Source organism: Zonotrichia leucophrys, chromosome 4, assembly GCF_028769735.1.
Source record: "Zonotrichia leucophrys gambelii isolate GWCS_2022_RI chromosome 4, RI_Zleu_2.0, whole genome shotgun sequence".
NCBI lineage: Eukaryota > Metazoa > Chordata > Aves > Passeriformes > Passerellidae > Zonotrichia > Zonotrichia leucophrys.
Window position 1 is genome coordinate 70,106,834 of NC_088173.1, and position 12,755 is coordinate 70,119,588.

Consider the following 12,755-nt stretch of genomic DNA (forward strand, 5'->3'; position numbering starts at 1 on the left):
GAAAACAAAAAAAAGCCCACAAGGACACACAAGGAAAGTGAACTTCTTCAGATGCAGAAGAATCCACAGCACCTGCATTCCTCATCCCCAAACAATGCACCCCACGGCATTGAGTCCTGACTTGTCATAGCAGAGCACAGTTCCCTTAAATCTTTCAATTAAGATGGCATTTGTAAAATTGCAGGCTTGGAAATTGCTGGATATTATTCCTAAGTTCAAGTCATTGCTCAGAGTCAAAAAGCAGACTCCAAGACAGTCAAACAGGAGTCCAGGCTGCGCCTAGTGTGCATCACCATTCCCAGTAACTGCTCACTGCAGATCAACTGGGATTTGCATGTAACTCAAAAATAACTTTTAACAAACTTAAAGGACTCTCTGACATTGTGACACCAAGAATAAGCCACAGCCTGTGCATTTAACCTCTAAAATAGCCCACGTAGGCAGGCTCCGGCTGCTGGGACAAATCCAGGCTGCTGTGTATCCTAGAGCTGTGTTTTCCCAGGTATATCCCACAAAATCCAACTTTCACAAACTGGGTGGGAAAGGACCTTAAAGATAACCCAGTTCCATCCCCCATCTGTGGGCAGGGACACCTTCCACCAGACCAGGTTGCTCCAAGCCCCATCCAACCTGGCCTTGAACACTTCCAGGGAATAAAGAAGGTTAAGTTTTGTCTAATTCAGAACTACTTATCTTACTAAAACTGAAAACATTTTCTAGAAAAATAAAATGGTTGCTACAGCTAAGAAAGATTGTCACAGCTACCAGCCACAAAAAAAAAACCTCTTTAGCTTGATTTTTGTTTTCTCCTAAAACCTCTGTTTCTCAGACCTGGCTTAGCACTATGTAGGATTTCAGTTTAGATCTGTATTCCCTTCCTCTTCCAGCTTTACTTTTCAAAGGATTCACTAAGTATCAGCACTGGATTTTATGGGAAATTAAGCCAACGGGATTTTGTGCAAAAGAAAAAAGTTAAAAATTGCATATGAAATAAAACAAAATGACAGAAGTTTTTTGGTGAATAGCTTGGCTATTTTCCGTCCTCATCATTTATCAGCACTGAGGATATTAAAACACTGTGCCAGAAGCAAAGGTTCAAGGATGGGTTGGACAGGGCCTGGAGCAACCTGGCCTAGCAGAAGCTGTCCCTACCCTTAAAGAAATCACATTTAAGATCCCTTCCAACCCAATCTACTGTGATCCCATGAAATCCCACCAGCAGCACCAACCCCCCTTTGCCACCCCTATTTTTTGGGGCCACTCACCGGTGGCGCTGGGAGTGCCCTCGAGGTTGACGTTGACGAAGAAGCGGATGCTGTCTGCAGACACGATGGTGGAGTTGACGCCGTCGAAGAGCTCCTCATTCACCACCTCCTCCTTCGCATCGTCCGTGTCGCACTTGAGGTACCCTGACAATGAGAGGGGGGTGTCATAAGAGGGCTGGCTCGCACGGCGTGTTGCTGTTGTTGTTGGCAGTGAGATGTCTGTGGTGTCCGAGTCTGAGTCCAGGGTTGAGGGGCTCTCGGCCATCGCCGGGGCCTTGTGAGGCGCCGCTCTGAGGCCCTGCGAGGCCCGCGGCGTTCAAGGAATGGCACCCAGCATGTTTTGGGGTGGCCTCAGAGGCTTCTTCCTCATGCCAACAGTGTGGGCAGCAAGACTCAGCCACAACATCTTGCTCCCCTTCAGGTAAAAGCCACCACAGGATGAAAATGCTGCATAAAAACACCACCAAAAGTAAGAGTTGTGCCCCAGCGCACCCCGAACTCAACACCTCAACCGAGCCAAGGCCGCGCCGCTGCTTTGGGACACGGCAATTTGAAACTACAGGTGGGAAAACGGAAAAAAAATAAAAGAAGTTTCCAAGGAGATACCTGATATGGACAGAGAGACCCATAGTTCCCCAACGGGCAGAGGAGCAGGTCACTGGGGGTGGCAGCACTGAGAATGCGAGACAAGTTTCTTAATTACACCAGACAACTCCTTAGCCTTTTGCAAGGCTTTAATTAGAGTTTAACCCAGCCTCATCCAACAGCAAAGTGGTCCCTGCAACATCTCATTAGGGAGCAGCTGGAGGACTCTTGTAGCACACTCATGTATCATGTTTAATTAGGAGAATTAGGGACATTATAGAATGTCGATTTTTACATTACCAGGATTATTCAGCAGCTTCTCCTCATCTTCTAACAAGTCTTTTATGCCTAATTTGAAGCAGGAGGGAGATATTTCATTAGCTGGCTCTAGGCACTACAGTGAAATGAAAAGGGGGAGCTCCAAGGCAGAGGCTTGAATGGAAACTAAAATATTGATGGCTTTTTTTAAAGCCTTGTATAAGCAAATGTGGAGGCAGCAGCTGAAAGCAGCACATGCTGCCTCTGAGGGATCAAGCCAACAGTTCTCCACCACAAAACACAAACCCAGATGAGTGAAGCCACAAACAGGAACTCAGTGACACAGGACAGGGGCTGCAGCATTTCCTGCCACGAGCTGATGGAGCTCAGCATCCCCCCAGAGGGTTCAGAGGGTGCAAAGGGGCTGCAGGAGCTTCAAGCCTCCAGATGACTCCTAAACTACTTATCAAAGGTGTGGGATACTTGATAAAGCCCCTCAGATTAACCCCCCTCCTGATCTCTGCCTCCTTCACCTTACAATCTGACAGGAATTAATGTGAATAAGCCCTGAAGTGCTCTGAAGGCTTCAAAAACCATCCAGGGTGCTGCTGTCCCCATCCAGCAAAGCACACTGAGGATATCACCCTCCGCTGCTGGCAGAGCTTGGGGTGTTTGCAGCCCTGCACGATGGAAACTTGTCCAGACAGAAAAAAGTGAAGTGAGGAAAGTACAGGAAACACCTGAATGCTGAGGGCACCACCAGATAAGGAATCTCTGCTGGCAGATGTGGAAGGGATGGACAACAGCCAGCCAAGGTGCCTGTTGCCATCAGAAGTATTGCAAAGTCCCTCACAAGCATCTCAATCGCAAACTAAGTCCCAAAGTTGGGGTTTGGTTCCTCCAAAATGCATGATGGACACCATAATCTCTCCTCAAAGCTGAGCACCCACAGCGCTGACATTCCCCTCAGTGCCAGGAGAGTTTGGGCAGCCCTGCAAAGGAAAAAAAACAGCCTGGGGAAGGCTTTTTCCACCTCAACCACATCCAGAGGAAAAAAAATCACCCTGGCCAAGGCTTTTTCCACCTCAACCACATCCAGGATTGCACCCTCAGTGAAGTTCTGAGCTTCATCTCCAACCTTCCCACTCACTGGGTCACATAAGGATGGTTTGAGCACCCAGCTCTGAGAACATGGCTGAGCTTTTCTTCTCTGTCCTAAAGGAATCAGATGGGTAAATAGGGAAAAGCCAAGCAGGGAAAATGATTTATTCCCCTCCCCAGCCACTGAAAGTGGTTTGATAAGAGGGTGGCAGTGGTGGAAACCAGAGAGGGCTGGAGACAGGACAGAAGCAGCCCAGGAGCTGGAAGAAGGGCAAGGGTGGAGTAGGATCAGAGGGTTGGGCAGAGGTCAGCCAGGACTCTGGCAAGGGAAGCATCCTCTGTTCCTCCCTCTTTAGGGGAGGAAAGAGCAGAACAAAAGGCAGCCGAGCCTCGTGTCCCTTGGGCAAGGCAGGGACAAAACACTCGGCCTGCAAATAATCCCCAACCTGGGCTGGACAGGAACTGCACTCCCAGACAGGTGTCTGCTCTGTCACTGAAGCACCTCCAGGCTCAGATCACTCCTGTTTGGAATCCTTCAGCCCATTTCATCTGCCAGGAGCTTGAAACCATGAGCAATTCACGCCTGTCAAAGGCAGGGTGACCTCGAGGTGACACAGGCTCTGTGGTGGCAGATGCACCTTCCCTGTGAGCTGCAGCCCTGCCTCCAGCCCTGGCAGCTGCTTCCCCCTCATTCCCTGATGCTCACTGAGTGCCACCCCCGCTGCTTGAAGGGCAGCAGATGCCACAAGCGACAGCAGAAGCTGTTCAGCTCCTCTGGAAGTCTGATGGGTGTTTTGCAGAAGTTCAGAGCAGGATCTGATGTGGCTGTTGCAGAATTTGTGCAAATGCCAACTAAGTTTCCATATGGAAGTCCCAGAAACACTTCACAGGCTTTGTCAGGAGCAGTTGCTTCAGAGACCGAGGGCAGAGTTAAACACCTTTTCATTGGCATCAGATTTCCTGGGGGAGAGTTTAAGATCTTCAAATTGATGCTCCCCCCATCTTTATCACTGCAAGTTGGCACCTTCAGATGAAGCCAGCGTTGGCTGAAGTGCCACGGGCTGTGTGACAGGGCCAGTCAGAGCCCTGAGCACAGAAGGTGTCACTTCAGCCCAAAATATGCTCTAAAAGAGAAGAGAGAGAGGAGAGAGAGAGAGGAGAGAGAAGAGACAGAGAAAAAAAGGATGGAGAAAGGAAGGAGAAAAGAAAGAGAGAGGAGAGAGAGAGAAAGAGAGAGAGAGAGAAAGAGAGAGAAAGAAAGAGAAAGAGAGAGAAAGAGAGAGAGAATGAGAGAGAAAGAGAGAAAGAGGAAGAGAAAGAGAGAAAGAGAGAAAGAGAAGAGAGAGAAGAGAAAGAGAGAAAAGAGAGGAAAAGAGAGAAAAGAGAAGGAAGAGAAAGGGAGAGAAAGGGAGAGAAAGGGAGAGAAAGGGAGAGAAAGGGAGAGAAAGGGAGAGAAAGGGAGAGAAGGGAGAGAAAGAGAGAGAAAGGGAGAGAAAGGGAGAGAAAGAGGAAAGAGAGAGGAGAGAGGGGAGAGAAGGGAAAGAGAGAGGAAAGAAAAGAGAGAAAACAGAGGAAAGAGAGAGGAGAGAGAGAGGAAAGAGAGAGGAAAGAGAGAGGAAAGAGGGGGAAAGAGAGGGGAAAGAGAGAGAGAAAACAGAGAGAGAAAAGAGAGAGAAAGGAGAGAAAAGAGAGAGGAAAGACAGAAAAGAGAGAGAAAAGAAAGAGAAAAGAAAGAGAGAAAAGAGGTTTGGCTGAGGAGGAGCTGGAACACAGTTAAAGCTGGCCCAGACCAGTGCAGCCCTCCTGCACCATGAAGAACACACTGTGGTCAGGATAATCCCCCTCAGACCACCCTGCAGCACTCATCTCATGGCAAAGAAATGGAAAAACATGGGAAGTGCATGAGACCAAGGAGAGCAAGCAGCACCCTTCAGTGCTGCAAGAACAAAATCCCCTCCTCACCCTCAGAACCAGCAGATGCTTTCACCTTAAATCCTCCTTTACTTTAAGGGCTTCCCTCAGCCCATACTATGCAACAGGAAAATAAACCAGAATAAGTAGAAAATAAACTCAATTTTATGCAGGTGCTGGGAAGAAAAAAAGAAGAAGAATTAGGATTTCTCTGGTGATTTCCCTGCAAAACATCAGCCCTTCCTCTGTAGTTAATCCCAGACCTGCTGTGTTCTGAAATCCCAAAATCCACCCAAGATCAGGCTGGATGGGGCTTGGAGCAACCTGGTCTGATGGAAGCTGCTCCTGCCCATGGCAAGAGGGTGAAGGGGGATCTTTTAAGGACCCTTCCAACCCAAACCATTCCAGGATTCCATGATTCCATTCCCAGCCTTCTCTCTTTACTTTCCTCACATTCTCAGCTCCACCTCCCAGCTCCTGCTGCTCTCAGCCCTCTCACAGCTCTGACAAGGTGCCTGCCCTGCAGCTATTTTGCTTTGGAGCTGAGTTTTAGTGCTCAGGGCTCTGTAGGGAGCAGCAGTGACTGCAGCTGCTGCCATCAGTGGTGGCACTGAGTGTCCCACTGCTGCTCTGGTGGCACCTGGCAGCTGCACCTGGGCCAATGAAATCAGCTGAGCAGGAAGCTCAGCCTCAGCCACGTCAGATAAATTCCCTGGAAAAGCTGGAGTGGGAGCAGCAAGGGCTGCAGGCTTCTCCAGGAAAGCCAAAAACCTTAATCAAGCTCAATTTCCTGGGAGAAAAAGCAGCTTTATTACTAAAAACATCCTCTCACACCCCAGGTGATGGGAATTATTCCAGCCACAGCCCCTGCACAACCTCTCAGGTGACAAAGCCACTTGTGGAGCTCTAACCAACATCTGCAGGCACAAGCCACTAACTCAGAGCAGTTTTCTGGAAGCAACTGATTTTTACCCTCAATTTCCAAGGCAATCTCTTCTCCAAGCCTGGAAAATTGTTCTCATCTACAGCAGTGCTTATTCCCTCTGTCAAATCCAAGCCCAGGCTTCCAGAATCATGGAATTGCATCTCCTCCTCTTCACCCCTCCCAAAAACTCTCCTCAGAAAGCCAGGGACCTCAAACTACGTTAAAAGAGGCTTTTTGAGCTGTGATTGGCAATCCAATGCTATCAGCTTGTCACCTTAAAAGCCATTTCAGATTCCTCAAGGGAGTTTTTAGGCACAGAAGGCAGCAAATTGTTTTGGAAGAGCCTGAAAACCATTTTTGCATCCATTTTCTCAGAGGAATTACAGGTCAAGTACAGAAGGTCAGAGGAATCAATGATAATAATGTATATTCAATAGCTTTTAAAGGTAAAGGAGCATCAGATGGGATATGGGCATTACCCTAAAATCCAGCCTGGTTCTTTGGAGCACCCCAGTTCCTGGTTGTAACAGAGTATTAAGGAACTCAAGAGAGATTTAAGCCTAAAAACTCACTTGGTAATGCTGGTATTGAGTTAAAAAAAGTCATCTTCACCTAATTTTTCTCCTTGTGGATTTTTAACTTGCTCTAGCCAGGAATAGACACTGATTTTCAAGAAAGGCATGAAGTTTTAATTAACCTGAGCTCTCAGAGGGTTTGTTTCAGTCCCTGCAGGCTCCAATTCACTGCACCACTTGGAAAACACCCAAATCCCAAACTTTGGGTGCAAAAGGAAACTCAGTTAATAATGGAGCAGCCACCTCCAAAGTGACCTTTCCACTCTGCACAGAAAACACAAATTCCTGGTGCCTCCATAGGCTAGGTAACCTTCCAGTCAGGTAACTCAGGCAGGGAGAGAGCAGCTGGAGGATTCTGGAGAGATCTGGAAGAACTTTGTGCAAGTGTGATCAGTTTTCCAATCTCCAGAACATTCCAGAAAAAAAAAGGTGTAAACATCACCCTAGTCCCACATGAACCACAGCAAGTTTGTGGGCACATCTCACAGGCTGATTCCAGCAAAATCACCCAAATTACCAAAATAATTCTCTTTTTTCCCAGACAAAATGAGAGCAATTACATTGCTATAATGATATTTTTTTAGGTAAATGCACACCTAAATTTTACACATCCCTGCTGAGGTTGAACTGCAAAGTTTGGGCTTTGTTTTGCACGACAAAAGTCATAAAAATCCTCTTCTTTCCTAACAAATGATTGCATTTCACAGACAAGAACAACTGCAAGGCTGCAGCCAGCCAGCAGCACCCAAAGCTGTCTCCCACCCTGCTAAAACTGAGAGCCACAATGATTAAATAAATCTGGATGCCTGCTAGGATTTTAAGCTTTTTCTCTGGTTCACAGCCCTGGCAAGGCTCACAGGAGATTTATTTACCCCTGGCAGCCACAGGGACCAACTGGGGGGCTGGGGGTGTCCCCAAACCTCATGGCTGGACTGCTGAGGGTTTGCTGCAGAAAACTCATCAGCCAGGAGCACCCAGAGCTTATCCTGAATACCTTGGTTAGAAAAACTATTAAGATTCACAGAGAAGTTTTGGTTGCCTCATTCCTGCAAGTGTGTGGACAGAGCCTGGAGCACCCTGGTTAAGTGGAAGGTAACTCTGCCCATGGGAAGGGTGGAAGAGGTGTTCTTCAGGGTCCCAACTCAATAAATCACTCTAGATTTAAACCAAATAATTTGGGTTGGCACAGGCAGATCTTCAGATCATGTAAATAGGATTTACATGAGGTGTCCCCCAATGCCAGACCTTCCACAGGTACCTTAAGAGTGTTGGGTGAAGCTTTTTGGCTCTCTACAAAATACAGATTTTCTACAGCAATGACCACCTGCTAGGATGATGTCAATCCATTACCTAAGCTCAAGAGCACAGATTAAACCACAACCTCCTCTTGGAAAAGCAAAAAAAAAAAAAAAAAAAAAATCCAAAGCAGAGGTAGAAAGTGCAGAGCAGGTGAGTCAGCAAGAGCAGAGCTCTCCCACAGCCCTGCACCACTGGCTGACCACAACCTCAGCTGCATCTTCCCAACCCTACTCCAGCCTTTTGTCATGAAGAGCCAGATGAAAACATCAGGCTTCCCCTGCCACTTCAGTGATAATTCATAACAGAGCTCCAAGAACTGATCTGTTGCTGCTGCAAAGAAAAAAAAAACCCTCCAAAAAAAAAAAAAAAACAACACAAAAACAAAACAAAACAAACAACACCCAGGCACTTTTGAATTAATTCCAGTATTGTATTTTGCAGCCAGATTTCTAGGAAATGTTGTGAATAATCCAAGTAATTCAGTGGAGTGTTGTGGGGGTTTTTTGTTTTGTTTTTACAGAACACAGGAGCATGTGGAGTCTCAGTGCTGCAGCAGAACCCTCAGAAATCAGGGGTGTTCCTGTTCCTTTTGGTATTTTATTAAAGGTTTTTCTCCTGATAATTCCAGAAATAAAAATGTGCAAGAGACCTGTGAGCCATCTCCTGGTGCTCTCCCACAGGTAGCAGCAGTTCATCTCCTGCTGGCAAACTGGGCATCTCATGGGAAAAAACCCATTGTGAAAGGATTTGTTTCAAAAAAACATTTAAATTAATCTCCTACTTAAGCAAACAATTCCAAGATAGATAAAGTCAAATATATTTTAAAAAATAAAAAAAAAAAGAAGAAGAAAGAAAACTCCCCCAGAACACATACCAAGCTGAACTGCAAACTGAAAAACAAAAACAAGCAGATAAAATATATCCAAACATCCCAAGCCAGACTGGGGCCTTGGGGCCCTTCAACACAACTGTGATTTATTGTGCCAGCAAAACCAATTAATAAGTCAGAGGAGACCAGGCAGTGAGGGATTTGCTCTGGAAGACCAGAAAAAAAAATAAATTTATGCTGCAGGATCTGTTGAGCCAGCTTTCAAACAATGCAACAATTCAGATATCCCCAGCACTGCACTGGGATTCCTTCCCTCAGATTTTGCAAGAGGAACCAGAAAACTTCTGGGTTTGTGTCTTATCAGGGAAAGTTTTTGGCTCAGTTAAAAACCTCATCACAATTTGGGCAGAATTTAATCACTTGCAGGTAATTCCAGTGCTTTTAGAGCTCCACTTCCACAAGGAGGGTGCAGGATGCTCCCAATAGACAATGAGGGGCTTGATGAGTTAATTCTGAGCCCTGATTGCTGAGCTGCATTTTATCAGGACTCCAATTATCCCCAGGTTTGGATTGGAGCTCCACAATCATCTCATTACTCACTCACACTCACCACAAAGAAAACTCATTTGTCAAAACAACCTTACAGAAGATTTAAGTGACTTTAACACGCAAGGAGGGGGACACCAATTACCACCAGGCCCTGCCAGGTTTGTTTGTGCAAGAGGCTTCTTCCAGATATTCAAAAAATGAGTAAAAACATGGATTTTCATCAGCAAGATGGCACAGGACAACTGTTAAAACTGACAGCACACATGGGCTGAAAACAGACCATGGCCATCAGATGTTATCAAATCTGCTGCCACCACCCTCAATCAGAAATGTCCAACTGGGCAGGCACAAATTTATTTCCTTTTTTTTCCTCTTAATATTGCCTGTACAGAACAAACTCCTCACCAGATTTTTTTCCCAGCTACACTGTAAGTATTTACCTTTTGTAAATATTTACCTCTTGTAAGTATTTACCTCATGCAAGGCACTAAAAGCCACAAAAGTGGCTTTCAAGTTCTTCCAGAAATAAGGGAAAACTTGAACTCAAAGCTGATTTCCTTGATGAACTTTCCAGACTTTTAGCTAGTTAGGCTGGGAGATGGTTGGGACCATAACAACCTCTGAATTTCCCAAATAGTCACATATTAATTCACTAGAAAATCCTTTCAGGGCTTTCCCCAGCTCCCCAGTAATTACCAGAGCTACAAATTACTAAAAACTTGAAGTTTTTAAGGATGTAAACATCCAGGAGGTTCTTCCAAAGCTCTGCTTAGGTGCTGCAGCCAAGATCACGCTCACTACAGTCCTTTCAACTGAAAATGAGTTTTCAACTTTTAAATTTTAACATTGCTGAGAACACAAGAAGGGTAAAGAAAAGTTAGCTGGCAAAAGACAGACCCAGGCTCCGAAGAGAGCCTCAGATATGCTCAGAAACAAAAACATCCTAATTACTAAGAATACAGAAAACCATATGTATTTGCAAGATCCCAGGAGGAGATAAGGAAAAAAGCTCCACTCTACACAGAGCAAGAATATCAAAAGATGTTGCCCTGCTGAGAAAAGGGAGGAAAATGTCCAAAAAACAGAATTTAAGAGGTTTCTTTTTTTTCTTTCTAGGGGGACTGGGGATTTTTATTGCTTCAGAGGTGGGGCAAGAACATCTCCTGCCTGGCAGATCCCCACAAGCTCGGTGATTTCATAGCCCCATTTCAAAACAAGCTGTTTTGAAACCCTGTGAAAAGGTAACATCTTTATCTGTGGTTTCCTGCAGCCCTGATGACGTTTTGGGGTGAAGGCTTTGAGAATCTGAGGGCACAGAACTCCTGCAGAGAGATCACCAAAGCAGCACGGCGGGGTGGGAGCGCTCACACCAGCACACACCCTGGGATGTGCTGTCCATCCACCCCAAGGCCTCGGTGCAATCGAGCAGCACAAGGTGACTCATCACTCCACAGCAGCTGAACTCTTCCAAAAGGTCACTTTGTAATGAGGAGTAAGAGTGACAGCAGCTCTGAGAGTGAAATAACCAAGAAATCCAGTGTATTTCCAATCACAACACAACAAGGGCCGAGGAGGAACCTCCCCTCCTTCCCCAAACCACACAAGCACAGCAGGAAAGCACCAGAGAGCTCCTCAAAGCCCTCAGAGGCAGCTCCAAGGTGCTGTCTCCTTAAGACAAAGGAGGAAGATGAGTAATACCACAAATCCAGGGCAGAAATGCCCATTGCCATGGCACCAAGTCGACAAAAGAAGAAGCCGCTCTCAGAAGATGCCACAAGAAGAAAAAAACATTCAGAGATCTGCTTTTGGGGGTTTTTTTTGGTGTTTGTGGGGATAGTTTGAAGAAGGCAAGACTGAGTCCTGAAAGGGGACATGTAGAGGCACCTAAGATGTCAGGACAGACAGCTGGGCTCTGGCAGAAGGGTTTGGGGAAGAAGTAGGGGCTTGTACTGCCAAAATCAGCAGTGTATCCCCCCAAACCCTTTCACTGCTCTCAGGCAGATGCTGGGGGCTCAGTCACCTCCCCAGCTCCCAACCTGGGTCGCTCTCTCACATTCCCAGTCCTCAGGAAAGCACCAACAACATCCCAAGAGCCCACGACCCAGGTGGGAAGGAGGGAAGGAGCAGGGCTACCCAAACCTCACACCCCATATGCCCTCAGAAATCCTCCCTGAGGTCAAGCATGATTTTCTGCCCTTCTGCAACTCAACCCAGCCTCCAGAGAACACCTCTGGCTAGAGATGAGAGGACTGGCTTCCAGTTTTGTCCTTTGACTCCCCAAAATTTGTTCTTTGTACGAGAAAGGGAGAGCCAGTGCCAAAGGAAGTGCTGTCACCAGTGGCGCTGGATCAGCTGACATCTGGCAGACATTCAACTTCCCCTTCCAGATGTCAACCTAAGGCTTGGCCCAGCCTGGAACAAGAAAGATGAGCCTTGTGACAGCTACAAGCATCTAAGGGCCTAAATAACCAGAGAATTTTAGTCTTTTTTCTCACCATTTGGAAGTCCTGAATATTTCCAGCACTTCCAAGGGCAGGAAGCCCCAAGCCCTCAGGGACTACTTCCTGAAGAGGCTGGAATTCTCCAGGAGATCTCTCCCTAATTCCCTAAATACATGCTGTTTTGGGGGAAAACACAGGGCAGGAGGTTGGAACAAGATTATCTTTAAGGTCTTTTCCAACCAAAATTATTCCATGATCCTACTTCTCCAGAATCAGCAGAGAAGATGGAACTTCAGTACCTCCAAGATCTCAGTCATCTTTGAGGCAGATGATCCAAGTTGAGGCAGATGATCCAAATTTTCAAATGCCACCATTTCATCTTGCTTCAAAGAAAAAAAAAAATCTTTGCAGTAAAAGATGTGTCTGCCAGAGCCATCCAAGTTTTGCTTGATGCTCTTTGGCAGGATGTCTCCAAAGGGATCCAACACCCACGCATGATCCCCACTCCAGAAAAAGACAAGCAGATACACCTGCCAGGCTGTATGACAGGAAAACATCACAAAAGAACTTGAAAAACAAGGAGCCACCCAGAACAGTCACTGATGACAATGTGGAGTTGATTATTTACTGCCTATCTCAAACATCTACAGGATTTAAAAACACGGAGCCTGCTCCCAGTACTGGATTACACAAGCACCACACCAGACTGTTTTCACATCACACTTCAGCTGAATGGATTCTCTATCACCCATGGCAGGTTTGCAGCTACCCCTGCAGTGCAGCTCTCCCTCCAATAAGGTGTGTGTGCAAAAAAAGTCAAATAATACTTGCCACTCTCTTCAAAGAAGTATCCATTTCTTGACATCGCTGCTGGTGGAGACTCTGGAGAAGACAGAAAAAAATGAAACATGAGAATCATCAAGATGTTGAATGTCTTCACTTTACAGCACAAAGCCAAACCCAAAATACTGCAGGCATCAGATTTTCCTGTGTGGTAAATGTAACTTTTTGCTTATT

General features: G+C 46.2%; 1 protein-coding gene across 7 annotated transcripts in view; it reads right to left on the reverse strand.

Moving 5' to 3' along the window:
* The window catches only part of SLC4A11 (solute carrier family 4 member 11), a 105,050-nt gene that overhangs the window by 67,888 nt on the left and 24,407 nt on the right, over positions 1–12,755 (reverse strand). For all 7 annotated transcript variants that reach the window (XM_064712035.1, XM_064712034.1, XM_064712032.1 and 4 more), the window contains exons 2-3: positions 12,570–12,620; positions 1,266–1,409 (exon numbers count right to left, since the gene is read on the reverse strand). In XM_064712035.1, coding sequence (XP_064568105.1) covers positions 1,266–1,409; positions 12,570–12,620 — 195 coding nt within the window. The remainder of the gene's footprint in view (positions 1–1,265; positions 1,410–12,569; positions 12,621–12,755) is intronic.